This window comes from Corvus hawaiiensis, chromosome 2, assembly GCF_020740725.1.
Source record: "Corvus hawaiiensis isolate bCorHaw1 chromosome 2, bCorHaw1.pri.cur, whole genome shotgun sequence".
In the NCBI taxonomy this organism is placed as follows: domain Eukaryota; kingdom Metazoa; phylum Chordata; class Aves; order Passeriformes; family Corvidae; genus Corvus; species Corvus hawaiiensis.
In genome coordinates this window covers 32,514,418-32,539,063 of record NC_063214.1, presented here as the reverse complement: position 1 = coordinate 32,539,063, position 24,646 = coordinate 32,514,418, and the positions used below count along the sequence as shown (strand labels likewise).

Below are 24,646 nucleotides of genomic sequence, written 5' to 3'. Positions count from 1 at the left end.
ACTGTATTTGTATGCAGTAATGATTTATTTGTAAATTACAGAGATAGAGACAGACTTTGTGAGGAAAACACACACTCAGATACACGCACACTTGTACCACCATCCTGCTCAGGTGTTGTGTAGGTCAGCAGAAGACACAAGGTTCTTGCAACCAGCATGCAGGCAAGGAACAAGAGGGAAGGAGAAGAGTTCTTCTTGGAATCAGTGTCCTTGAATAAGGAGGAAAGAGCAGAAGGAGGGAGAGGAGACAATGGGTCCTTAAACATGCAGACACTACAGGCAGGGTGCTCTCAGTTCTGATGATCTTGTGATTATTCCGCAACTTTGGTTTCCATGGTGAATGTTGCCCCTCAATTCAGTGTCCCTTTATAAGAAGTTTGCATTTCCAGGCAGTTCTTAGCTTTTGATTTCTTAAATACAATAAAAAGGAAGCATCCAAAGCAATGAAACAAGAGGAAAAGATGCATTTCTGCTAAAATCATGACTACTTAGAATAGCTTTACTTCTCAAGGAACCTAGCAGCACTTAGCAGGCCCATTTTAACTTCACCCTGTTGTTTCAGTATGGATCCCTAAGAACTGTTTAGATTAAGGCAATAAATATCCTATTAGTTGTTTTTCATCAGTGTTGAAGAGCAGGGTGGGCATAAATGAATATGCCTGCTTACTTTGGACATCTGAATTTTAATACATGGATAGTTTCGTTTACTGCTTCCATAGAGGCCAGCAAGAAGCCAGGCAGGAGACTTTTGTCTTCCTCTGGGGAAGGTGGCCTTTGGGAAAAGAAAATCTTCTTACAAGGCCAGTGAAAACTAGTTGCTTGGATGCAAATGTTAAAAATAAAAAAGCTTAATGAAGGCATGTTCACCAGTCAGAGTTGGTATTCTGCATCATAGTGCACAGAATTGACATAGTTTGTTTTTTCCCAACATTGGTATTTGTGGATTCCTCTAGGGACAAATGCCAAGTGGGGAGTAAGTGGTCTGTCCAAAGTCTTTGGCTACCTGTTTTGGAATCCTTAAGGCTGTCACTTTAAGCTTATTTTCTGTTTTTCTCCCATTTCACAGTTAATGTTGTTGAGACTTTGTTTCAGATATATAACCTGGATTTTTATCCTTCTTTAGCTTTAAGGGTTTGTTTTGGTTTTTTTCCTTAACTAGTAATCTTCTCAAGAAGAGAAATTTCATTTATGTGACTTTGATGTAGGTATAACACAATACCTTCTCCCAGGTCTTTTTCCTCCTTTATTTCTGCTGAGGTCCCTTACCTTGAAATAAATTGTAAGTAATTTTATGGAGACTTAAAACCTTGTTGTGGTGTAAATGAAGATTTAAGCTTGCAGATAACAAAGGAGGTGATCCTAATGATTCCCTTAATCTTTAAAAGCTAATTGGGTCTGGCTGGAGAGCTTCTGTTAAGACTGAGTCTAAGCAGTCTATTAAGACTGATTCTGAACAGAATTTGGTTCTCCCACACATATCTACTGATAAGAAAAGAATTTCTACATAACTAAGTTTTTTCTTTTATAGACCAGTAGATGTAGGACTCCTCTCTTGTCTGCCTTTGGTACTCCCCTGAAATTATTTTCATGACACATTTCTTTCAGACTATCTTCTTGTGGTCCCTCCTAGGAACTCCAGCCTGCCTCAGATCTCCGTCCAGAGTTAAGCTCCCCACATCCATTCCATGGTGTGCGATCTCCTAAGATGAAGAGTCATGAGAGATTGTGTACATCATGAGAGAGGTGATTGCAGGCTGTGTGGAAGAGTCTTTAATGATACATTTCATCACAAGCCTTTCTGACTTGCATGTTTTTACTTGAAAAGTCAAATCTGGAGGAATGAAAGTCTCCCTTTTTTCATGCAGTTCTGTCTAGGTGTTGGTTAGGCCAAGCTTTATTATGCTTCCACGAGAGCTTAAAAGTTAATTGTCTTAGTCACAGTTGAGAAAAAACAGGTATTTTCTTGAGCACACAACTTTGTATCTCTGCTAGTTGTTTTCAGTGTGGGACCTGAATTTTTACATTTGACGGTCATTAAACCTTTTTATAAATGGATAGAAGTAACACTGAGGCCCACTGATCTACTCACCTTTCTCAAGGAATGATCATCTCTGCCGTTATTTGCAGATTTGTGTTTGGTCTGTCCTTCCATAATGGCAGAACTGCACTGCCCTTGCAGCCAGGGGTTCAGTGCTCCACCTTCTCTATCCTTGGGTGGGTTTTCATGTCTAGCTTTTCTGACATGTTTGCTTGTTATGGATTGTATTATGTGCATAGGGAGCATTTTTCTCCAATCCTGTACCTAGAAAACTCCTGTGTACTTGAGGTTGGTTATTGTGCTCTTTGGTCTTAGCAGTCCCATTCCTCTGTCATTCCCTGTAGGTCCTGCTTTTTTTGATTCTTCCTTGATGGACCACTTGGCCTTAGTTAAGTTAAATAAACTATAACTTTTCAGTTTAAATTTAAAGGATTCTACAGCAGAGTTCACTGTCTAACTGGATGAACACTTGTTCAAAAGCAGGGCAGAGCAATAGGGAACAGAATGACTTCCTTCAGCAGGCTTGTGCCAGTGGAGAATATTTGTGGTGATACATTCTAGCTTTAGGAGCTTTTCAGCATAATGCTGAAAGATAACTAACTCTGACACTAGGTTATTTCTGAAGAGGTCCCTGTTCATGTGTCAGGCATACTACGCTGCAGCTGCGGGTCATTTTGACAAAGATAATTTGGTTGTAGGAAATAAATATTTCTTGTAGAAAAAGTATGCAATCTATTGTTTATTTTCTAGTGTCTGTAAAACGTGTTCTCTCTCATAACAGTGTTTTGTAGAAATCCAAGGTGACCTTGGTATTAAGTGAGCTTACTCTATTTTTCAGCTGGTGGTATGTTTTCAAGTGTGCTGCAGAAAATTTCTACCTGTAAACACATGCTAAGAAAAATATTTCTCTGAAACCTAAAAACTCAAGAGATATGAGGGCAGGAAAAACATCTCTCTAGGTTTTTAACTATCACAGTTAGGGAGACCGGGGATGTCACATGTCATGACTTGTGAAATTTGTGGTTCAACATTGCTCTGTACTTCTAGAGTTTGGTGATTTACAGTAGACATGACTGGAAATGATGAAAATATCATTTAGAATACTAACAGTGACCTGCCTTTTGCAGATCCAGAATTTACCTCATGATTAATGGACAAAAACCTCATAAATCACACATCCTTGTTTAATATTCGGAGCTGTGCTTGTCTGCATCCGGTCATGATATGACCTATTTTGCATAGTGAAGTGTGTTTGTAGCTAAGAGAATGGAAAACAAAGGTCTTAAAAGAATTGATTTTGTAAGCCATTTGTTTTCTAAAGGAGATGGATGAGTGAGTGGAACTACCTATGTTATTTAAAACTGGCCTTGAGGTAATTACAGTGCTGATTCAGTAATGTGGGACAAATTGCAGTTCTAATTTTTCATGTTATTACCAGCATTTGCAAAGTATCAGAACACTGTAGGAACTACGATGAACTCTTATCAGCTTTAGAAGCTGCCATAAGGATTAAGAATTTTTGCAGATGCTCTAATTTAATTTTCTGCTGTATTGAAGACACTCACTGTGTAGCAAGTTTTTATGATGTGTATAAAAGGTGGGGCAAGTTATAAGAAGGTGAGGCTCTCATGATGCATGTAATTTCATTTTGTGGTATGGAAGTATTTAGAAAGCGTGGTGATATTTGCTGAATTGTACTGTTTGCTAACTGCAAACAGCTTTATCGAAGTGTATATAGTGCCTTTTTGTTCAACCATTTTTAATCAGCTTTTGTATTTCTGTTCTTTCACTTGCAATTGGCTATCTATTCCTTGCATAATTTTTCTATTTTCTTAAGGAAATCTAATGGACTGTGCAGAGGAAGGCACTAGCAGCACTTATTATCATGATTAGCTTGGCCTGCTCCTGCAGTTGTGGCCTTTTGAGAAATTGTTGAGATGTGAGGAAAAAAAAAAAAAAGGAAAAAAAAAAAAAGAAAAGAAAAAAGAATCGAATACATTTTGAGTCCAGGTCAGATCTTGTCAAGACCATCTTTAGGCTGCACTTGTCCCATTGATTTTTGGTATTTTTAAACCTGTTTTTAAGTTAGTGTCATTGCTAAGTTGAAACTGATGGCCTGGTTTGTCACCTCATACACTGGTGTCAGTCAGGAGTGAGCTGTGTTGAAGTAAGTGAGGTTCAGGTGTGTAAAAGCAGTATGAAAGGAGAATTTCATGCAGACTATTACACCACTTTAGCCTGATTGTGGCTTTCCATCTGATCCACTTGTGGGTGGCTATATACAATGAGGGCAAAGATTCACCTGGCTTGTATACTGTTTTTGAGACTGTTATTAGAAACGTCATGGAAGGGATTAAGAAACAGGCCAATTACGGAGTGATCTTTTCCTTTGTGTATCTTCCCAGCTACTGAATGTTGGTCAGACTTTCAGAGCTAGAAATTTTCTTCGTAAGAGAAAGAGATTACAGGTGTTCAGGTAGCTGTAATAGGCAAAAGCCCCTTGTTATGTGTGACTAGAATTCCCTGTGACAGCATTTTTTAGCCTTGTTAATTATCCACGACTGCTGGCACAGGTGCTCTGGCAGGCTTTGGTGCCTCCTGGGGGTGTGGAGTGTGGCTTGCCCCAGCAGAGAGCTCGTGTTGGGTGCAGGTGTGGGCAGAAGCTGCATTCATATACCTGGTTTTGGGGTTTATAAGGCACCCCTGACTGGTGTACATTAAAATTCAAGCAAGACCCACTCTGAGGGAGGAGTTTCCTAAGGTGGAATGATACTGGGTTTTGACATCCCTTGGCTTCTCTCAGTGTTTTTCCTTCTTGTGCTTGTAATGTTCTTAGCAAGGATTCTGACAGCTAGGTTCTTTGGCTATATAGCCAAAACTCTTTCAGTTTTGGAAAGTATTTGAGCAACAGTCTTGGGATGATTGGAGTGATAAAAGAGAGGAGGGAGGGAGAGGAAACTTACCTCTGTTTGCAGATTTTTGTCACATGGTTTCAGAGAGGTTGGGTGATTTGCTCACCAAAATCTTAGTTTGGTTTGAAGTCAGTGGCTATTTGCAGTGCATTTATACTTACATGTTACGTGGGAAGTCCAACTGTCTGGCCCATAGCTATCAGAGAAATCACTTTGTCATGGGAAGCTGTGTGAAATTCTTGGAAGATGCTGTATTCTAAGAGCGCCAGGTTTGAACTTAAGCACAGAGTAAAACAGGCTCTGGCTGAGCTGCTCTGTCTGTGCAATCAGAGTCTTTTCACCTCTAGAGGCTGCATAGACAAGCCAAAGGTCTTGTTTCCTCCTGTTCTACCTTCACACCCATGCAGTGCAGAGGCCTTTGCTCTGAAGACAACATATGTTTCAGATTTAAACAATTTTCACTGGCCTCTGTTGGAGTTGTTCCAGGTTGTGCCAGTCAGGCTATATTCTCTTATAATAGTCAAATGCCTTACAAAATTCTTTGTTCTGTTAAATATTTTCAGGCAAATCTGTGTCTATGTTAGGTAGACCTACTTAGATAAGCAGAACTAAAAATTCAAGATGAATATATGAAGTCAAATTGTAGTGACTTTAAATTACTTTTGTCTTTACCTGTTCTTCTTGTGTTTTCTTGTTCATGTTGATTGATTGTCCATATTTCTTGTCAAACTGGCTGATTTTGCTCTGAGATTCCATTTCAGTGCTAATTTTGTCTTCTTGCTCCCTCAGACTTCCCCCTCCTTGTTCATCATCCCATTTGCAGTGTCTTAAGTGCAACCCATCAAGGGCAAGCATTTTCAAAAAGCTTTTTCTTCATCTAAGATTTAGTGCCTAATTAAAGAGATGGTTGCTAAGAGATTGTGGAAACCATCATGAAGAGGGTCTGATTTGCTTTTCTCCTTACCTTCCATGCACAGGTTTCAGATCCGAGTTTATGGGTAAATGGGATAGCAGCATCCCAGGATATTCCTGAGCTGAGATTGTAACCATGGACAGAATAAAAGGAGACTGCACCAGTCCTGTGCAACCAGGAGATGGAGAGAGGAGCAGGACTGGAGAACAAGACCCAGAACTAACTGTGCTGGGAAAAGCGCAAGAGTTCTTTCAGATTTGTGATCTGGAAGGCAAAGGCTTCGTCACTTGTCAAGACATGCAGGTAAAATGAACTTGGTTATGTGAAATACACAATGGGAGAAGCTCCTAAAACCCTTAATGAGTTGAGACTGATTAATTTAGAGTTTAAAATGTTAACACCCTTCTCATAACTTTAAAGAGATAAGTGGGATTTAAAATAATATCTTTAAAAGTCTTACATAAGGCTTGCATTTTTTCTCGCAGACAAAGCAACAAAAAAGTGGAAAATCAAAGTAAATTAAGTTTAAAACAATGCCCCAGGAATTTAATTCCATTCTTGTTGAAAACATCAAAACACGATTAAATTCATTACTTTGCGATTTGCCATGGTGTCAGGAGTGTATTCAGCCCACCAATTTCAACCTTTTTTTCAGCAAAATTGTATAAATAAAGTCTTCCACTGTGGCTTCACTGTCAGACAATGGTGAACTCAGCTGGATCACATATATATGTAGGAAGTATAGAGGAACAGTATTTTGAGCATTATTCAGTGTTTGCAGTAATCTTATGAAATTGTGCTTAATTGGTTTGAGGGGTCAAAATCAGATTTGCTGAATATGCTGATGAAAAAGAGTGACTATATATAATAAAATCTTTTGAAAATGTGATTCTTGCACATTGCAGAAGTGATGATTTGAACCATTATGTGGCAGAAAACAGGAATGTACTCATGCTTCACATGCAAAACATAAGTTGAGTTAATCCATTTTTACTTCTGTACTTATGGATGAAACAGAATTGGGGAGCAGGAGCAAAACAAATTCATTATGAACTACTGCCAAAGAAAGCATCTCATAGAAAACTTAGAAACTTTCCCTGTCCTCAGAAACAAAGATGTCTGTATGTATGAAAATACAGTTGAAACAGCTTTAACTACCTATTTTGGAAAAGCAAAAGTCTCCTAAGTAAACTGCTCAGTTTACTCGCTCTCAAGAGCTTTCTTTGCAGTTGTGTGTTGCTGAGTTTTCTGATGACCTCTGTTAATTATGCAAAGTTGAAAAAAGAGAGGAATGCAGATGCTTGCTGTGCTGTAGGCTTTGCCAGCCTACACTATCTTAATGAAGTAACTGAATGTGAAAAAACCAAATATATTGCCAGTGGTGGTTTTTGGTAAATACAAACCCACAGAGAATTTAATGGATTACAATTTTATAGTCTTTCTAAAAACTGAATGGTATATATTTTTACCGAATGGAAAACCCATATATTTATATGTATGTTTATGTATATAAAAAGTTTTAATACCTGTTTTTCGCAAGGAATGTAAAAATATTTGTTTCTGTTTGATTCTAGGTTTGTACTTAGAGTGCTGCTAAATTTATGCTTCAGGTTCTAAAGCAGATGCTGCAAAAGATGCAGTAGAAACAGAATTTCAAAGAACAAATAAAGTTCTATTTCATTCATCTATTTCATCTTGAGTGTTTGTTTACTATATCTGAAAACTTCATATGTATATGTAAGTGTATGTAAGTTCTTTAATACAGAAATAAAGGTGCTCAGGACATTTGAGATGATGTTTCTTTATACTTACTTTTATTTCCTGCACTTCTTGTGATGTTTACTCCCTATAGGAAAGACACAAATCAATAAAGTAAAAAAAAAAAAATCCGTTTTTTCCTTAAAAGGTCCTAAGTGTTGATCGCTTTTGCGTTTTGCATTTGGTAGGTCTGTACTGCTTATCATTCCTGAAGCTTTGCTTCAAATATAGGATGCTAATGCTAAGCTTTTTAGTCTTTAGTCATGTAATACAGGGCATGATTTCAACAGAGAGTGCTAAGTATCTGAAATTCAATTAATCTCGATGGAAGAAATCTTACAGAGTTTTCTCTTGTGTCTACAATGTAGTAACTGTACTGAAGATTTACTCCTCCTTGATTATATGATATTGTTTATTGTGAGACTCTGTTAATAGTTGTTTTTTTAAAAAAATTTTCATTCCATTTCCAAATACTAAATGTACCCAATTTTCAAACCAACAAGAGATTTTCTGAAATGTCAAGAAAGCAAATTCTATGTGAGACTTGAAACCACAGTTTCATCTGTTGGTCCTTGAGGTTATAATGAATAATGAGAATTAGTGCTGTAAAATGTTTTGTTCTAATGTGCATAGCAGGATTGGGTTCAGATCTTGCTCTTAGCTATGGATTGGGTTCAGATCTTCCTCTTAGCTATTTGAGCTCTGTCCTTTTATTTAGCTGAGTAGAATCTTGGTATTTTGAGAGAATTAAGCATAGACGTCATGAAACCGCAGAACACATTTGGTGGCAGTGCAGATAGCTTCTTTTGAAACTGCAGTGGTATCTCTATATATTTTTTATTTTGTTTTCTTTTCTTTTAAAGATTTTAGTAGCCTCATATTGAAAGGGTCTATGTATTTTTACAGTAAGTCTGAAATGAGCAAATAAACAAAAACACAGCTATGAGGCCAATAACGTTTTGCTTTCCTAGCCACAAATCATCTTAATTTTTTTATTAAGAAAAAAACCCAAGATGTTGGGAAAACATTCACTTAATCTTAGTAAGTGTGGCCCAGTTCATCAAAGTCTGTAAATTACCCAGAGGGAATTTAATGGAGCAAACTTTTGGTACGTTCCTCAGACTGTCCTAGATTTTCATGCTTTTTTTATCAAGAAAATGCAAGTAATTGTGGTGTTTTCTACTGTAAATTTACTGTAATTCTGATCAGAATTTGGACGCTACATTAGAGCACTGCAGCTGTGGTTGGAGAAGCACATATTTGTCGGTCAGGTTTGCAGCAAGACCTGCAGGCCACTGCAATGGAATAGCAGGTGGGTCTGTGTTCATGGCAAGGTCAGATGAGTGCTCCTTCAGCAAGTCCCAAAGATCTGGTGGTAAGAGTACAGTTTCTGTTTTTCTGAATGTAAAAAGAGAAATTGGTTTGAAGCGCCTTCTCCTTCATCAGTGCAGTGGTGGCTGTAAGAATTTTACAGGAGAAGCTGATTTTAAAAAGTTTCCCTTTAGATCTTAGAGATTAAAATCCAGACTTTGGGAAGATGGGTGTGTTTAAGTAAGAAACTGAAGACAGGTGTATCACTGATGAAATAAGTTCTTTAAACTGCGTCAAGTTTTCCAGGTTTTTTTGGAAGCAGGCAGCAATACACAACTAATCCTGCTCAGAAATCCCTTTATGACTATTCCAGATAGTTGTGTGCTTTAGCAGCTCTGTTGCATTCCCTTCTCAGGACCACCTTGGAATTCCTTCTACCGCTTTCATTTAACTCATACAGTTCTTAAAGCATACCCTAAACCCTTCGTGGCAACCAGGAAACTCCTGGTTAATGTACTCAGCCAATTCTTACCTTGCCTATATGGCTTAACATGTTGAATAGTGGTTTCTGCAGAAGAAACCTTTTTTGGCCCTAAATCCCTCCCCCACAATGGAAGAGGTTAACACTTTTAATCTAATGAACTTTTTCAACCTACTAGCTTGCAGTTTTAATATGTTGTATATACAACAGCAGTTCGGGGGGGGTTAAAATGTAAACTAATAAGGCAGAAGACTGAACCAGTGTGCATTGATACTGCTTCTCAAGCTGAGGAAGGGTTTTAATCTTCCTAGTGCTGTCTCCGAGTGGAAATGCTGGTTAGTGGGGTTGTTTGCCACTCCAATTTCCTCCTATTTCTGGGAATTTGTCTACACTGTTAAAAGAATTAGGTTAAAACCATTAGGATCAGTTTTACAGAATTCTTTTCTTTTGTACTTTTCTTTAGATTATCAGGAAAAAATGTGATTTTTGTGGAGCTAGTTTCATGCAGCTACCTCTTTCTTGGTGTGAGCATGCTGCATTTCAGAAGTAGATAGTCATGAACTCCATTTAACTCATTGTGGGAGCAACAGGTTTGGTCCTTAGACCATGCAGCTTTCTTAGCTTTGTTTTATTTACTTATTTATTTATGTACATTTTTTGAATCAGCATTTATTAGGACAGTATATCCTCTATAATGTAGTTGTCTAGAGATGTCTCTTGCTTGACTTTATGATGTGGAAGGAACTCGTTGTACAATTCTGCTGCCAAGTTCATCCAGTAGCCTGATAATCAAGGCATTTCACCAAGATAATCAAGTCATTTCACCAGGATGCTGAGACTCCAGCTCAAGTTCTTCCTCTTCTCTGTGGGATTGGAATTTGTGGCACAAGGCCATTGTTCTCATTGCTTCGTCAGAATGGATTCATAAAGGCAAGCAGAGAAGTCATTAAAGCAAATGTCGCTCAGTTTATCTTGTTTTGCTCTGTAATTGGATTTTCACTCAGGGAAGCAAAGGACCTACCCTTCTGTATTATGGATGTTTTGTAGAACCCAGTCTTCCTCTTACCCTGTAGTGATGGATAAAGCTGCTGCATGTTTTGTCATTACAGAGACTGCATCCTGAGTTACCTCTTAGCCTGGAAGAACTTGAAAAAGTTTTTGTTACGTTGGATGCAGATGGCAATGGCTCACTTACCCCAAAGGAGTTCATCACAGGATTCAGTGAGTTTTGGAAAGCATGTCTCCTCTTTTGAGCTTTATTCATGTTCTGTACTCTCCACATCAGTAAAGAAGAATTTTGTCTTAACAGTACACTTAATAATGCACACAGGGAACCAGACTATCCCCTAGATACAATAAATGTGTGTAGCAGAGGAAGAAGTAGTCAAATTATGTCAATAAATAGACAAAGGGCTCCAGGGTTCTTTCTCTCCTATGTAAAATGGCAAGCCATGACACAATATGAGAAAAATTATATAATCATCTGAATTACACCTGTTTTAAGCTGTTGAGTAAATCTATGTACAATTGATTGGAGGTTTCCCTTGGTGGGGCTGGGAGGGAAAGTTTTGTGTGTTACTTCGTATCAGGCAATAAGACATGAAAGATAATTAAAATTATCTCTAAGACTGATGTGAGACAATGCTAGGAGTGTGTTAAAACCACAGTCCTTAGAGCTGTGGGAATGCTTTCTACAATGAATTAATTCCTCAAGTGATGTTAATTTATTTCAAAACAAAACAGGATGAGGCAATTATTATTACTGTAAGATGTGATCTGATAAATTCTTTGTAACTGCCTGTTTTGCAACAGCACTCTTACTGTCATGTTCTCTGTGTTTGTCACAGGGTGGTTTGTCCCTAGCTGTGACATTCCAGATAAGATGACAGTGTTAGACTGTCCTTGGTTGTTTACACAGAGTCAGTTTTGTACTTAATTTTAGCTTTGCTGACTGAAGTTTAAGCATTTTCTCTAGAAAACTGAATCTCATCTATGCATGAATTGTAACAGTAAATCTCAATTTAATTACTATGTATAAGTCCAGCAAACAGGACCTTCATTTTTGTTTGCAAATCATCATTCATTTGAAATCCTAATTCTCTCATGTCCCACCTCTCCCATTGTGGAGGTAGATCAAGTATCTTCATAGAGTATACTCTAATCTGAAAATTGACACAATTTAAAAATGAAATAATGTATTGCTGCTTTGCTTTTCATAAGTTAAAGTTAAGTTAAATTAAGATTACTTTCATAAGCAGTCCCTGCATAACCAAAACTCTTTATTAAGAGAGGTTGTAAGTGGCTGCCATCTCAAACAGCTCCAGATCCTGGGGATTCCTCCTGCTCAAAGGTGGATGTGGCCACTGCTTTCCTGTTCGCATGTTCAGCTGGTCGTAAAGTTAAACATGTATCCCAAAGACACCCACACAGGCACACGAGGGACATGGACCACATCCCATAAAAGATAAGGATAGGCAGTGTAAAGTGTGCTACATTTTAACCTGCTACACAGCGCTGACAGGTGTTTTCCAGACCAGGTAGTCCTACATTTGGCTAGGTGATAATGTTGGCGTTCCTGATAGAAGCAGAAGCTGTAGTAGGTAAAAGCTGCCTTAGAAAGCTAGAGAATGGAGAAGACAGAGTAGTGTCTGGATAAAGGTCATACTGCACCAATTACTATGGGAGAGTCCTACTCATATTTCTAAATGGTGGCAAATCTGAAATTTACTGTAACCTCTCTTTGCAACAGACTGGTCTGTTGCCAACATGCTCTTCTGGGTGCTATGAGAAAGAATGCAAGATGGAGTTAATAAAAATATAAAACCATACCAGTATTTCTCTTTCCTTGGGTCTATAGTAATTTCTGTACTGGAATTTAGAATATAACAAAAAATCCTCTGCATAAAATCACAATATTCCACCCCCCTGCAATTTCACTGTGGCAATTTCACTTCTGTATCCTCACCATACAACTACTGTTAATAAAACACAGCTTTCTGTATGCAATTTATATAGGAATTGAATGTGTGTCTTTGGTCATGCACTAAAAAGAATGTTAAATTTTATATAATGTACATTTTATCAGTACTGGTGCTATGGTTATTTTAGATTCCTAATGCCTATTTAAACCCATCAAGAAAGAAAACTACAAAATTTATGAAGAGTTGTTACTGCAATTTCTGTCCTTTTATTTTTTGCATGGAGATACGAATTTTTTTATTATATTTGTGAATTTTGAGGTGGATGATTTACTGAAGGTTAGGCATTAAACTGGGCACAAAGTCAGCCATAGAACTCAGGGATCCTCTTGCCATGTCTCATCCTTTTGTTGTTTATTTACTGTAAAATTTGAGCTTTAGTATGTTTAGTATGACATTGCTTTTTATAGTAAGTTCTGAATATGCTAATGTGTGCAATTTCTAATTCTTAGGCCAATTTCTTTTGGAGCAGATTGCTTTGAAAAATGACATGGTGCCACCATCAGAAGGTGAAACAGCTGGCCCAGTTAGATGCGAGGAGACCATGAGTGGTGATGAGGATGAAGAATTCCAGTTCTCGAATCTGATGGATCGGCTTGGAGCTAAAAAGGTTTTGGATGAGTGAGTCCTCACAGCAATAGTAGTCAGTTGTGTGACCTTTTATGGTTCACCTCTGGGTTTGATTTTAATGGAATCCAAGATGAATGGCGAGAACGAAAGGTGCTCAAAACCACAGAGAAAAAAACCTTATAAAACCTAATTTTCTTGTTGTCAGGATAAAATGCCACTCAACCAAAATTTTCAAGAGCAAAACTGTTATACTCCAGGCACATGAAACATGTTTTTCTGCCATGGGAAAGCTCCACCACTTGATGTGCCATGGCATTTGAACATAGATAATTACAAGCATGTAATCCCCAGATGCCACTGATTTTCAATCAAGGCATGATGACTGCTATTTTTGGCAAGGGATGTTTTTAAAGTGCACCATAAGTAGTGAGGTTTTCTCCACTTTTTCTGCTTTTTCTCCCCTTCATGCATAATTGCATGTTGTGATTGCTCTGGTAACACTATGTCTTCCAAGGCCAGGGTGGCTCATTCTGAAACATGGAACATAAAACCTGCTCAAATAGCTTATTGTGTGTTGGCCTGGCATTCATTTGTCCATCACAATGAATATTGCAGAACAAAAAAAAGCATTGGGCAAAAATGGGAGAAAATCTGGACAGGTGGTACAAATATTTAAGAAATACATCAGCGATTCTTAATGTGGAATAAAAGTGCTCATCAGTCCTTCTCTTCCCCCAACTGCCTGTTCCAGGAAACAGTTCATTGTCAGTCATCCTGAAAGGCTTTCATTATGAAGAGATATTTATCACCCACTTCTTCTGTCCTTATCCTTATTTTGTCCTTTAAATATAGCACTCTTTGCTGGCTAGGTTCAGGCTTGCAATGCACATGGAAGAGAATGAGTCAGGAAGAGACAAAGTGGTTCAGGAGAATTCTGGCAAAGTATTAGAAACCTGTTATCATTCACAATAGAGCATCTCTTTCCCAATGTCTGCTGAATAGATTTGGAAAGACAACATTATCTTGGTAAATCTTTAAATCAAAATTTCAAGACGTTTTGTTCTGATTTTTGTAGCAGACTCACCATGGAATAAAAATGTGTTGAAAATGAAAGAATACAGTACAAATGCAATTTGTCAACATAACTTAGGGATCTGAATCTCATTCATTTCTTATGAGGAAGGCATTTTGATTAGCTTTCCCACTGCCCCCTCCCCTCTAGATTTATGGGAACTTCTTTGCTTCTAATAGAAGTGATGGCAGGGCACGTTGTATCTCATCTGTCTTTCTCACCCATTCCTGTTTAGGTGAAGTGTTGGGCAAGGCACCCAGTAAACAAGCAGTTCCCGTGCTATTCTGCAGTCAGGAATGACCAGATGTTACAATGCATTTTTTTGAATAAATTCAATCTCCATCATTTCCCACCCTCTCCTCCTTTTCAAATCTGGCACAGTTTAAGTTGGTTTTAATAAGTTTTGTGTTCTGACTAGTGATGCCCTGAAGCCTCCATCTACTAAAGGTGCTAAGAACATTTACTGCAGCCTGGGAAATATTCTTTCTTAATGAATCCTTTATGATCTCTTCTTTCAGTGAGAGTGATGTGAAGCAACTTTGGTTGCAGCTAAGAAAAGAAGAACCTCATTTGCTTTCCAATTTTGAAGAGTTCCTGGTCAGAATTTTTTCCCAGCTCCAAGAAGCAGATAATGAGAAGAATGAGTTGGAGTGTGCTCTAAAAAAGTTGGTATTTCTCTTTGTTAGACTTCTTGTTTAGTTTTACAGCTATTTTACCTACTATTTGGACTTTTGAAATCAACAAGGTGTTTCAGTGGAGAACTGAGGACAAGCCTTCCCATAAAGTAAAATTTTATCAGGCATTAAGAGTACTGGTAAAACTATTCATATGGCAGAACTGAATGAAATTAGCTTTTCTTTTCCAGTTAAGATTTTATTGACTGAAATTCTTTTGCAGATGTCTGTTATTGCATTGAAGTTTTAAGACAATATTGAGTGATTCCAATCTAGTTAATCAGTTTGATTCCAGAGGAAAGTCATATTTAACAGTAAATCTGATAAATTGTCTGTGTGCTTTGCAAGCATGGCGTGCAGAAAAGCTATAAACCTGGATTAACTGGCCAGAGACATAAGAGGTTTAAGATGTTAGAGCAGCACAAAGCACTGATATTAGTGAAAGTGTAAGCTAACAAATATATGTATGTATATAAAGCAAACCTATGAAATATGAAATAGCGTGTATGTTTTATATATAAAACATATAAAATGTATATATAAACAAATGCATAAAATGCATATACAAAAAATATATGTAAGGACTAAAATTGATAGATCATGCTTTTATATGGAGCTATCTAGAGGGAAAAAAGTTGTGATGCTAAATCTAAACAGAATGCAAAATTACGGGCGTAGTTGAAGTTCCACTGTATTTTTATTTTAAAGTGTCACTTCTGAATTTCAGATTCTTACAGACTGAGTAATAAAGGCAAATATATTGTTGAACATTTACTTCATTTGTTCAGCACTCTCCTGACTATTCTGAGGATATAACAAGGCTTATGGAGAAGGAAAAAACCTAAATATATATGGTCATTAAAGACAATTGGTTTATATTCGTAGTAGCATTTTCATCTAAGTCTCTGTGTGTGGTTTTAGCCTTCAGACAGCTGGAAACAGCATACAGTGAGTTTTGCTGTCTGTTTAGACTAGAGAGGATTAACTACCGTGTGTGGTGAGAGGTTTGTTCTGTGTTTTTTTGAGGAGGTTTTTGTGAGTGTTTTTTGGGAACTTAATGAATAAATGTGTCTGTTTAATAACTCTGATCAATGCAGAGTACATAGAGTACATTAGCATTATCTTTTCTAGCTGATGTGAAATCTCTACCTTGAAAACACATTGGATTTTTATGCCTTTGTAGTAAAAACATGTTGTAGCTAATTTCTTCTTTTTGTTGCTCCTGATAACACCACTGATTTCTGCACGTAGATTGTTGTTTTGTTTGTAGTTGATTGCAGGAAGGAAACAGAGTAGTAATGTTGTCTTTGGTAACGGTGGGGATGAATAACCTGTTTCCTTTTAAACTATGTACGAATAACAGCAAAGATCAAGACAGCACCATATAGGGGAGAAGATTAATTTTTTGTAATACCCACATACTTATTAGCACTAAGGTGCATGTATCTGCTTAGACTGGCCAGGATTTACTGTGGGATCACAGAAGATAAGGAACGCTGGGTTTTGAGGTCTTGTAATATCTCCTGGCTTGTTGTTGATTGGTGACAATAATACCCTTTGGAAATAGAATATGAATTTGTTCTTTCATCTTTCCTTCCTGACTCACCTCCGTGAGTCATTAGGCAATAAGGCAGTCTACTCTCAGCCTTTTGTCTCCTTTCCTGGGTGTAGGCTGTGCTTTTGTCTTAAATTGTTCCTTTTTCTTCTATTCTGGATGCTCTGAGAAGCTTCGTGTGTGTGCAGGGATCTTTATGCCATAAAAATCTATGCTCTTAACCCATGATGTTCTTTTCTACCTGTTTTCTGTCTTTTCTTCTGGAGGTTTCACACATGCATATTTTCATTCATGAACCTGAGTCCTGTGGTCTAAGAGATCCAGGAGTTTCCTCCTGTTCTGGTTCAATAGATCAGGTAGGCTGCTGTTGTTCCTGTTTGTATGTTCAGCCTCACTACTGCCTGGACCTATATTCTCAATACACAAACGTGCAAATACAGCACGCACGAGGGACTGTGTAGGTTAATACTGCTGTAACTATCTAGAGAGAAAAAAACTGTGATTTTAAATCTAAACACAATGCAGTTTTGTGGGTACAATATTTATTTGCCAGGGTAAGTTAGTTCTCCTTGATTTTTGGTACTTGTGTTTCATTTTAAGGATGAATTTAAAATTAGATGGCTTCTTAAATTTAGCACTAGTGTTTTTTTAAATAACAGGGTGGTGTATTGAGCACGCAAGAAAAGCAGAGGTGAATGTTAGGAGAAGAAAATAAAATCAAGCCGATGTGATGGGCAATTACAATTGCAGAGAAAGCCCATGGGGGCATTGCAGAGAGCTTCTTGAAATCAGCCAGAAGAGCCCAGTAAACTGCTGGGCATTACCAGGGAAGGTACTGAGCATGTGGCAAAGCACGTTTTTGGCACCACATGGAATCTTAGTGCACCCATGTCCTGAGTGCACTGTGGGAAGTTCTGGTCTCTGCAACACAGGGAGAATGTAGTGGGATGAGGAAAAGTGCAGAGAATGGCAACTCAGTGGTTAAAGGAATAGAACAGCTATTCTGAGAGAGCTGTTTTTAGAAGGTCGTATCTCTTGAATGAGGAGGCAAAGGCTGGAGTGGGATATGACAGACCTTGTTATTCTTCAAATCCCTGGCAGTAGAACCAAGGGGCTTTTAATAAGACTGGTAGGAAGTAAGCCTAAAAGAGATGAGAAAGACTTTTTTCTTCTAATAGCAGATAAAATCTTCAACTGCCATTAGCTCTGTCTGCTGCTGTGCTTTGCATTTGAAGGACAAACCTAATAAAAATGTAGAGTGTGTTTCAAACAACAGAGTTCTAAACAGGCAAGATAAACAAAAGGGTATAAAGGAGAAGGGAAGGATGAGCTGACTTCTCATTGGGCTTAGCATGAGACACTGTCAGAATCCATCTTCATGGAAGAGGAGAGGAATCAGCACCTCAGGAGATTAGTTCACACTGTGCACAAATCACTGTATTTTTTTAAGGAGAAAGAACCATTACGACAAACTGCATGAACAGCAGTTGTGAAATCAAAACAGTTCACATTGCAACTACATGAATGGGCAAAAATTAAACCCTTCTGAGTGTGTTGATCCTGAACTTATCTGAACTTAGTGAGCTCATGTTACATTTCATCTGCTTTCTTCTCCATCTGTTTATTCTGCAGCATTACTGACAAGAGAGATTACATTATCAAATATTGCTGAAATTATAAAATTATGTGTTAAGTAAGACTTGAAGGGGTAATCCAAGGGAATAGAACTTTTAGTCAAAACATGTTGCCTTTTTCATGTAACAGTAATATATCCTTATGAATTCAGTTTTTTCCTCCTGAATATATGTGGGGAATATTTGCCAGCTAATGTATTGGATTATTTTTCCTGCTGCTTGTTAGTTATTTTACTGAAAATTGTTACACTTTTGATTACAAGGGGATATTATTTTCCCCTTCTGTTTAATTTGACCATGAGATAAGAATGGAAATCTATGAATTAAATGCTTGGAGAGTATTCAGCCTACAGAAATGGCATGTGCTTATGTGCCAGACCAACTAAAAAGATTCCTACATCCAGCAGTACCTCCTGGGTGTAGTCTTCATGGTGCTGCCATATCCTTTGCTCCCAAACACAGAAGAGGAAAGAAATACCTAAATCAGCAGGCTAAAACACAGGACTAAAGATATTCTCCCTGTCACACAGAAGCCAAGAAAATCTTTATGATTCCCATGGAAACACTGACAGCTGTGCAATATGTTCTGCCTCTGCAGAGTTACAGGGCTTTTCAGCAGTCAGTCTAGCGCTGGTCAAAGTGGTATTATACTGCATGAATACAGCAGGTGTATGATCTTAGCATCTCTGCCATGCCTTTCTAAGTAGTTGTTATTTCTCCATGAATTTGTGTGATTTGATTGCATTGATGAATGCTAATTCCTTATGAAGCATTTTCTTAGTTTCAAGAAAATAAAATTTGAGATGAGAACATGAACCACTTTTACAGTATAAGGGGAGCAAGGCAAAAAAGGGCTTCTGGATTTTCTGACGCTCTCTATTGCAAGTGTTGCAGTCACATGGCAGAGGCCCTTTTGGGGCCTGGTTTTCTCACCTAGTCAGAGTTTACAAAAGTCTAAGTGACAGCCATAGTTTTCCTCAAATTCTTGTAGTTTAACAGTTGATTATTGCTTCTGTAGATCCTGGGAAAATGTCTTACATTTTTTATCTGTGACTGAAAAGGGAAGCTGGCAGTGTCAAGTGTTCTGCTGTTGAAAGGGGGAAAGATAGACTTGTTTCTGGTTTTACTCACGCTTCTTAGATTAGGTAAAGTTTTTGAATTTTCTTTAAAATTGCGTTTGTTTTAAATGAGAAGAGAACCAGGCCTTCAATAAGGCAAAACCACAGAACATATAGAGCAGTAGGTTAAAAAAAAAAAAAAAAAAGTAGATACAAAATAAATGTTGGTGGTTTTTTCTACTGGATGTTCCTTGTCTAGCTCTTGCTGATGTGAATGCCCTTGAAGATTCTGTACTTTATTTGAACAGATGCATTATGCAGATTGCTCAAGGAACAGCTATGGCAGGAAGTATATGGGGGAATATACAGTACTGTCATAGAAAGGTCGTAACAATCTCAATTAAAATTTTTTCTAGGATGTCCCCTGAGTTTGATACAAAGAGATTTTTGCATTTCAGTTTCTGCATTAATGAGAATAGAATAGGGTAGTAGCAGAACAAAGTAGATCTCTTGTTCCCTGTCAACAGTTAAATTTTTTCTGCCCAAGTGAAACCATTTGCTCTTCGTGTATCAAGCTGCAGTGATATTAATTGCAATATTCTACTGGAAAAAAGTGAACTTTGGAGGTTCTTTTTTTTTTTCCTACAGTCATATACACTTGGGCACAACGTATTTATTTCTGTTCCTCATCTGGGCTTTTCAAATTTGTTTCAGCAAAGCTGTCAGAGAGGCAGTAAGGCTGTTTTCATGAAGGTCTTTCAAGAGTTCCATTCTAGCTAATGTGTCTTAGATGGAAGTACCTCATTCAGTACCCTTGAATGGGGAACAGTGCAGTCCAAGAGTAAAAAAAAAGGAAGTTACAGTGAAAATAGTTTTAACTGTCAAATTTAGGCTCTGAGATCTTGGTATTGTCAAGATATTAGTAAACTTTCTTCCTTATACCTAAGATCTATTAGTCATTAAAATTGCATGATGAACAGCTGCTTTATATGGAAACATCAGCTTTATATTAGCTTTTGAGTTGTTGAAGCTTTACTTCCATGAGAAAAAAAAAATTAATCTGTGAGCTTTGCTGCACAAAAATTTCTATTTCCTTGACACCTTGAACATACGTTTGGAGTCTTGTGTTATGGCAGAGATGTGGAGCTTAGCTGGTAATGTGAGCCATCTCTTGAAGTAATGCTACAAAGACCCACTCAGTGTTTTCTTATCTCTTATTAGGAAAATTGCTGCTTATGATGAAGAAATTCAACATCTCTATGAAGAAATGGAACAGCAAATCAAAAAGGAGAAAGAGCAGTTTCTCTTGAAAGTGAGTGTCTCTTTGTTATGGTGGCCATGGATTCTGCTCCCCCTTTCAGTGGTTTTAAACTCATTCTGGGTGTGAAATTAAAGCCCACAAAATGTGTTTCATAACTGAGGAAGAAAAAACACCTTTCACCTCACAGCTGCTTTTCTACTGCAGCTTCAAACTTTTAGTCTCTGAAGCTTCAAACTGAGTGAATAAAGTTGGATGAAGGAGCACTGATGTCCTGTGCTCAGTGGCTGGCATTCAGCAGCAGCGACTGGCATTCTTTTGAAAGTCAGTTTACTACAAACATTGTATTACTGATGCTACTCTAGGTCCAACCTCTGGTCTCAATTAGGAAGTGCAGTCTGTGAGGTTGTTCAGAGCAGCACCAATCCTGCTGACTTCTACAGTCTCTGCTTTTTGGGAGGGGATAACAACAAGAGATGACTCAAGTGATGGTAATTTGCAAAACAACCACAGGTTATTTGCAAAATAAACACGGGTCAGATTATTTTGTCACACCCATGGTGCTTCCAGAACACCTGAAAATGAATTCCGTTTCCTTGGGAAGTCTTTAAATCTCCTCTACTGTGTTCATAGTCTTTTCTTTGGATTCTTCTCTCGTGCTTTTTCTTGTATAACAAGGAAACTAACAAGAACTTCCAGCATGCTCTAGGAAAGAGTAATCTTAAAACCATGTAGGTGGGATGCCTTACTTCCTAGCTAGATCAGGATTCTCAGGAATTTGGCCAATTACGTTTTGAGTATTAAAATATTGGAGGTTTCACAGCTGCTCTGGGTGGCCTGGGAGAGTCAGTCATCTACTGAGCTACTGGCTCATCCCTTTTTGTTTTCTTGGCATCAGTCATATAAATGACACAAACACAGGGTTTCAGCAGTACATGATAGAAATAGTTGCCAAAGTAGTGGTTATTGTCTCCACTCTCAATCAAATATATATAAGTATATCTATACAATATAATCAAATATATCTAAAGCTTCCTTTCGTGATGCAAATACATGAAGTATTTTTTGTTTCCTGCCAACCAAAAAAAAGGTGCCTTTATCAGCTGTGTAAGGAATCATTCTTTTCACTTGCCTTACAGGGTAGTGAACCTGACTCAAATTTTCAAGTTTTTTTCCATTCCAAGCTGAGAGCAGTTTTTAGTGGTGGATGAGATGAAGCCTTTAAATAAAAGTTTGTATATCAGCTGAAGGATAAAAAGTATTTTCAACTTTGCCTGACAGCAGTTTTGTGGAAAAAATAGTTTATGTGCTCTTAATAGCCCACAGCTGAAGTGGTTCTGAAAACCCCCAAACAACAAAGACTTTTCCATAAGCAGTGATTGTTGGATCTCCTAATTAGTTGTATATTTGAGGTTAAGCCATTTCTTTCAGGCTTTTTCATGAAAGCTTCCCACTCAAGCTATTTACAGTTTAGTCAGCAGCCACACTAAGGGCTGCCAGACACTCAAGAAGTATTGTTTCTTTGCATGACTAATTTGGGATCTGGGGAGATCTGACTGTTAAATTCTTTCTCTAATGCAAAGTCTTACAAAGACTTTACAGCCTGGAGAGATGCATTGATGCTATATAAAGGGGAAATTATTGTGGCTTGAATGAAGAGCAGCTCTTGAAGAATACATTTAAAGAAATTGGTAAGATGCAAATAAGTACAAATTGTAGCTATTTACAGTACTTAATACCCTGCTGACTGAATGTTACACAAAAGGGGCAGTTAGTCTGTTTTTTCATTTGGATATACATTCTTCCCCAGAAAGAGCCAGTTATCATGCATTTGATTACCCCATTATGGGTACTGCTTAAGGGAAAACACATGTAAGAACCACTGCTGTTTTGATGGAATTTTTGTTTTTGTTTAGAGGCATTTTCCTGGGGACCTTAGAGAGTAGAAGCCTGTTTTTGGAGGAACAGGACAGATTCTTAGCTGACACAAACTAGTGGAACCTGATTTTACTCAGGAGAGGTCTGACAATTTTTCTCAGCTGAGGAGTGTCAGAAGGAGTAATCCCAAATATGACTGGGAGTTCCCAGTGATTGCAGGATACTTACAAAGTGGACAGGTTAATATAATTGCTAAGTGAAAGGCAGAGCTTGAAGCCCCAGTCGCTTGTTTATACCTGTGGAACATCTGCGAAAAATTGTTGTTAGTGATGGATTTTAAGCGTGGCAGTTGTTGTTTCTTTCACATCAACCTGAGTTGCTGTGGCTGGAAATGAGAGGATACCTTCTGGCTGTATTGATTTAGGTTGGCTAAGCTCCTCAGCCTCCTGCCTGAGACATCTGCCTCCCCTTTCTAGACTTGATACCTACTCATACGCAATCAGCACATTCTGTAGAAACCACAGTCATTGAAGCTGCTGGACTACACCAGTTTACAGATTCATGGGTGATACCATCCCTAAACTGAGTACTACCTGTGTCTTGTTATATTCACTGTGGAAAACTTCATCCCTGATTTGTTATTTCTCCTGCTGCTGATGCCGTTATGCTGTTCTGTTAATCCATTTCCTCTCTGAATTTTGCAGGACACAGAGAGGTTTCAGTCCTACAGTCAAGAGCTGGAGTGCAAGCTGCTGTCAAAAGAACAAGAACTGGAACAGCTGGTTCAGAAGCAGAAAAGGGTACTAACTGATATTCTTCAGAGTTGAAAAATAGATAGCTCTTATTTGTTCACATGATTTTCATTAGGTACTATTTTAGGTCCCGAAACTGCAAGTTGGTGTGATGTTGTTCTGCCAAATTGTGACCCTCTGTTTTTGTGTCATGTGCTTAGGAAAAATGTTAACCTCTATTTCTAAAGTAATTTTCATTTTATGTGGTAAAATGGAAAATAACATAATGCTTTGGATATTCTCCCCAGGTACTAGGGTAATTTTTATGAAAACATAGCAGAATTCTACTACCTTCAATGTTCTAGGAACTGGCTTAACACCCAGACAGCTTAAGAGCAGAGAACAATGATTTGGCTCTTCTAGTGCCCACCTTTGCTCAAAGCCTGTACCAGCCACTCATTTACTTGTTTTGGACGATTCAGCACTATGAACTTGAAATGCTCCCTCCTGAACAACTTGCTCCTGATATATCTCTGTGATAGCAGTTTTATAGCAGTGGATGTTTCCCTTGCATTGGTAACAGCTTGTCAAGTTCCCATATTAAAACCTGATGTGTTTTACTTCTTAAAAAGCATGGCCTGCTTGGGGGAGCAGAGAACTTGCTGTAAAGCGGCTCCCAGGTCATTGCAGGAAAGACTAGCAATAGGTAAAGGAGGTAGCACTGGAATTTAAAGGACAGAAATGGAACGTTATAAATGCAATTCCCTCTGTAGAATATGAATATGTGGAAAAAAGAAGAAACTTTTTCACAATGAGAACCATCAGCTGTTGCAATAAACTTCCTGGGGAAGTGGTGGATGCCCCAACATCGGACACTAAAGATTTAGCTGGGCAGGATGCTGGGTCATCTGGTCTAAACTGTGTTTCTGCCAAGAAAGGTTGGAACAGATGGACCTTGAGTTCCCCTTCCAACCTGGTACTCTGTGATTCTGTGAAGTTTAGCTGATGAGGATACAGGACTAAACTAAAAGTCCATTCCATAATTGAAATCAACTGCCTGGTGTTAATTACCCTTGTTCAGTACCATTGTGAATCAGAATATATGTGGTTTTATGCAGGCTCTTTACCACATTGCAGCACTAGAGTGATATAATCTATACTTTGAAGATATCTGTGGGGGCACACAGATCAGGCATTTTTAGTCTGAAACTAACTGCAAAAGTATAAGAAATTACTTGTTATCATTTTGTAATGATTATATTTTAGTCTATTTTTTTTGTTTGTTTTTGCTTTAAAGCTCTGTTTAAAACTTAGCTATCAACCAGTAATTCTGTAAAACCTTCTTCTTGTGTTTTGTTCAAGAACGTGTTTGCTAAATTCGGTATAAAACCCGCAGAAACTATTCAAAGGCTTTCACTCAATTTTAAGCCTGGTATAATTAATCAATATAGGCAACAATACCAGGAAGTCTTACCTTACAATTGTTGTCTACATTGCCATTGTCTACTATTGCCTATCTTGGAGAACATAAATCAATGTCTGTGCTATTTTTGTTAGTATTATTTTTTTATCTGATTTTATGTTTTCCATTTCTGTTTTCTACATTGCTTATTATTAATAGTATTACTGTGTTTTTTATTTTATTTGTAATTTCTAGCATTTGTCGTTTCCCCTCTCCATTACGAATTTACATGAATCACAAGGGTGCTTTTGAAAGACAGGATCTCTATACACCATAAAGATTGAACTATCCCATTTTAATGAAAAGGAAGCTGTGTTGGGCTAATGGAATTCACTATTTCTAATGGTGGGATGAGTGACATAA

The 24,646-nt window shown here is 37.8% G+C and overlaps 1 protein-coding gene across 6 annotated transcripts in view; it reads left to right on the top strand.

Annotated features, from left to right (window-relative positions):
- CRACR2A (calcium release activated channel regulator 2A) overlaps nucleotides 1-24,646 on the top strand; it is a 52,675-nt gene that overhangs the window by 3,796 nt on the left and 24,233 nt on the right. For 3 of the 6 annotated variants that reach the window (XR_007201542.1, XM_048294214.1, XM_048294218.1), the window contains exons 2-7: nucleotides 5,928-6,166; nucleotides 10,523-10,634; nucleotides 12,844-13,012; nucleotides 14,552-14,698; nucleotides 20,176-20,266; nucleotides 22,795-22,890. Coding sequence is in view for 5 of the 6 variants with exons in the window: in XM_048294214.1 (XP_048150171.1) it covers nucleotides 5,999-6,166; nucleotides 10,523-10,634; nucleotides 12,844-13,012; nucleotides 14,552-14,698; nucleotides 20,176-20,266; nucleotides 22,795-22,890 (783 nt within the window). In the remaining variant the exon portion in view is untranslated. Of the gene's footprint in view, nucleotides 1-406; nucleotides 1,744-5,927; nucleotides 6,167-10,522; nucleotides 10,635-12,843; nucleotides 13,013-14,551; nucleotides 14,699-20,175; nucleotides 20,267-22,794; nucleotides 22,891-24,646 lie in introns of those variants that run through there. The other 3 variants (XM_048294215.1, XM_048294216.1, XM_048294219.1) reach the window with 3 other exon arrangements.